General features: G+C 34.8%; 1 protein-coding gene across 3 annotated transcripts; it reads right to left on the bottom strand.

Annotated features, from left to right (window-relative positions):
- On the bottom strand, positions 1 to 2,510 carry LOC120075760 (uncharacterized). Of its 3 annotated transcripts, none has more exons than XR_016529217.1 (2): positions 2,245 to 2,510; positions 1 to 1,398 (listed from the first exon to the last, which is right to left on the bottom strand). XR_016529217.1 is itself a non-coding variant. In XM_039029419.2 (2 exons), the coding sequence occupies exon 2, from the start codon at positions 1,267 to 1,269 to the stop codon at positions 472 to 474; it is 798 nt and encodes a 265-aa protein (XP_038885347.1). In that variant the 5' UTR covers positions 1,270 to 1,317; positions 2,245 to 2,386; the 3' UTR covers positions 1 to 471. The 3 variants fall into 3 exon arrangements, 2 of the variants coding, with proteins under 2 accessions (XP_038885347.1, XP_038885349.1); XM_039029419.2 differs by having other exon boundaries at positions 1 to 1,317; positions 2,245 to 2,386; XM_039029421.2 differs by having other exon boundaries at positions 1 to 1,305; positions 2,245 to 2,382.
- Positions 2,511 to 3,660: the final 1,150 nt, after the last annotated feature.

The raw sequence follows: 3,660 nt of genomic DNA, 5'->3' as shown, positions 1-3,660 counted from the left end.
TAAACCAAAACTACCTTCTTACTTCACTTGGCATATAATTAGTCCAATCCTCTATACAAGCAAGGACTTGAGCTTCTTATAGCTTTGTCCATATCACATCATCTAATTTCCAGATCTATTACACAATGGTGGTGAATATGGCAGAGAGAAGCAACAAGATGACACCAGAAACAACCAAATTCCTTATACTCCCTTACTAAAGAAGATTTTTAGGGGAAAAAATTAGGACACTAAACCAGAAACAAGACCTATACTTTACCTGGGACTGCAAAGAACGTCCATGAACTCAAGCGTGTGATGTTGAATCTGAACAATCCAGCTGAAATGTCGGCAAATTGGGTAGCTAAAGTATCAATCAACAAGCTAAAATATGAAGTCAACTTTCTTGAAAGATGTGATTGGCTTGTAGAAGTAGAAGTCCTGAAGTTGATCTCCACTGGTCACAATTCACACTGCCTTATGATACAAACCTTAAGTGATGATCTCCCTCATCAACCAATCCAGACTAGGGTAAGCAAAATACAAGATGAGAAATGACGGGAGAGCAAAAAGGACCGTGACTAATACGTACAGAGCCAAGATTGCTGCACTGGCAGGCACAGCATATAAGACGATCAGGAGGAAGATGATCACCAATGGAAACTTGGCTGTCAAGTGAACAAAGAAAACAAGCAATTTGCGGAGAGAAGATTGAAGCCTCTCCAGATTGAAGCTATGGAAATGGCTATTGGCATTGTTTGGTCCTTGTAAATCTAATTGACGAACATGGTGTCCCCTCCTAAGGTTACTGTGACTGACTTGATTACCCCTGGATGAAGTACCGCTCACTGGAAAGACTAGTTGATCCCCAGAGAAAGCAGAATGAGATTTAACTCTTTCGACGTTTATGTTCTCAACCATCCACAAAAGGAAGTAATTCTTGCAAGGGAATTTGAGGTTTCCTTTATAAACTAAGCGGAAGGATAAGAGGTTGCACCAGGGGCAAGATATAAAAAGTGGAAGCTGAACCGGTAATGTCGGGAACTTCACCACAGCCCACTGCAATCCTAAGATGCAATTCTTGCAGAGTGTATGGCCACACCATAAAACATGGGGCACATTCTCAACGATGTTGAAGGATTCCCAACATATTGGACACTCTAGCACTTCCTCCCTACCATCTGAAGATAGCTCGTCATCCGAACACTCTGTGGCAGTATGAGACTGTTTTTGGGAACTGCTCTTTAGTCCAGCACATCCAGCCACACAGTTGGAAGCAAAATTCCACATTTTAACAACACGCAACTACTGGTCAGAAATGACCACCTGCAATAGTAGCTATAGTTGCATTTCACCAAGGCATATTAGTGATTAACTTTATGCTCAATGAGCCAATTATGCTTTATATAAGAGATGAACCTGAAAGAAAAGAGAAAAAAAAGGGGGGGAAACCAACTAAATCAACAAGAATCCTACCTGACAACGCTACTATATTAAGTTATAAATATCAGAAGTACCATCAATTTGAGGCCAAAAGATATATAACACCAGAGAAGATTCGATTAAATTTCGACGATGATAACGAATAACAAATAACTGCTTGCCTAAGATTACAATACAAGAAGAGGAATACCATTCAACAATCCCTAACTAAACGAAGTTTCAGTGCTATGGAAGCAAGGCTAGCAAAAGATCAAACATCTTTATTTAATTTGCACAAGTAAGCAATATAAAGTAAAGAAACAGAACTCTACAAGGTTTTTGGAAAACATTCTTAAGAAGGGACCTGCAAAGATTTCCCTACCTGTCCGCAAAAGAAATGGGTTACTTGAAAAGAATTAAAAACATTAAATACACCATAATTGGAACAAGAAAATGACATAATAGGTTGAGAAATAACGCCCCAGAGATGATGGATTGTTCTGTCAGCTAGATAAAACCTAACGTAAAGCAGTTTCCCAACTCATCTCAAGGGTTAACATTACATTACAGAAACCCCATTAATTGTACAAGTCGCGCATGACAATTAATCAGAACCCATAAAAAAGGCAGAACAACAAGAACAAACCACGCAAAAAGAAAGAGATAGCATCAAAACAAACAATTCCCAAAATAATCACAGAAGTTGCTGGAAATGCACAACATTGTAGATACAGAATCAATCGAAAGCAATCAGAATGGGCACAGAACAGAACTCAAGGGAGAAATACAAATACAATTACGCAAATTGAACGAAAGAAGGCATGAACCGTGAGGCGATCTTACCCTTCAAATCCCTGTGGGTGTGTGGGTGGGTGTGAGGATTTGAAGAAGAGAAGGTTGAATCGCGATTTTTTCCGGTGAGTTATTTTTCGTTTTTATTTTGAAATTGGTAAAGGGAAAGGGTTTGAGATTGAACAGGAACGGAGAAATAGTGGTGTTGTTGTGGACCATCTTTTGCTGCTCATCATTCATCCATGTGGAATAGATCTAGGTTCTTCAATGTCACAAGACTTGCACGTGATTCTCTCCATTTTTTCTTTTGCAAGTATAATAAGGATTTGATGATTCGAAGTAAATTCATATATCAGTTAAATTATGTTCAGTTACTCGCTTTAGCGACTATTAAAGTTTGATGTAATATTAAATTTACTTTATCTACTATTTTAAACTTTTAGGTGAATCAATGATTTAAAATTGTACATGGCAAGAGGTTTTGTCAAACTGCTATAATGTTATTTCTTCCCCAATGAAGAGGAGTTTTAGAGTATTGATATAATATTAGATTTAGGTTAAACTATTATTTTGATCATTATATTTTGAAGTTTTTTCAATTTTAGTTTACTTTTAAGAGACGTTTGACGTGCAGACTTGATTTGAGTTGAGTTGGTAATTATTATCTAAGCGTAGTTAGATTATTTGTAGAAATTAGATTGTCTGTGTTTGGGTGCTGAGTTGAATTGAGTGAAAAAGTCTATGTATAAGGTGTAGAGTTAAGTTTGGATATTGTTGCAGTTTTTCTAAACAAAATTGATTTTATCTTAGATTTTATCTTTTTTTTTTTTGGACAACTTTTTGTTTTTCCTTCTTGAAAAATGTAACATATTTTCACCACAAAATTTAAACACTCAATTGCATAACAATTTTATCTACATCCCCAAAGACATGTCATATTCCAATAAATGAACATTTTCTCTAATCTCTAGCTCTCAATTTTTAACCGTAAATTAGTTTTAATTCGACTATAAATGTTAATTAAAAAAGAAAATGAACACAAAACCAATTTTTATCTGGTTTTTTTGCCCATTTTTGAAATATGAATTTCAACTTTTACGGTTAATGATTTTTTTCCTTTTTTATGCAAATGTTTGATTCTTACATTTTACACTAATATAACGAAATGATTTTTTTTTTCTATTAACTCATTTTTTGCAAATATTTTTTTGTTCAAACATTTTTAATTTCTGGTTAATTTTAATGGTTAAGTCTATTTTGTCACTTACAAATGAAATAATAATGTCCACAAAAAGGCTTATTTACATGTAAAAATGCATAGCAATGAATAACACGCAATACATCACAAATTATTCTTCAACAATTAAACAAAATTTGGACTATAAAAAGTAGACTTCATACTTAAAACTAAAGAATCTCAAACTAATTATTGGAGGAATTCTTCAATTGATTTAGGCCCTACAAGTA

Source organism: Benincasa hispida, chromosome 4, assembly GCF_027475165.1.
Source record: "Benincasa hispida cultivar pf3 chromosome 4, pf3_genome.v1.1, whole genome shotgun sequence".
Taxonomy (NCBI): domain Eukaryota; kingdom Viridiplantae; phylum Streptophyta; class Magnoliopsida; order Cucurbitales; family Cucurbitaceae; genus Benincasa; species Benincasa hispida.
This window is presented reverse-complemented; position numbering and strand designations above follow the sequence as displayed.

Excerpts from the sequence above, each read along its gene's own strand:
- LOC120075760 (XM_039029419.2), bottom strand. The coding sequence starts at position 1,269 with ATGTGGAATTTTGCTTCCAACTGTGTGGCTGGATGTGCTGGACTAAAG.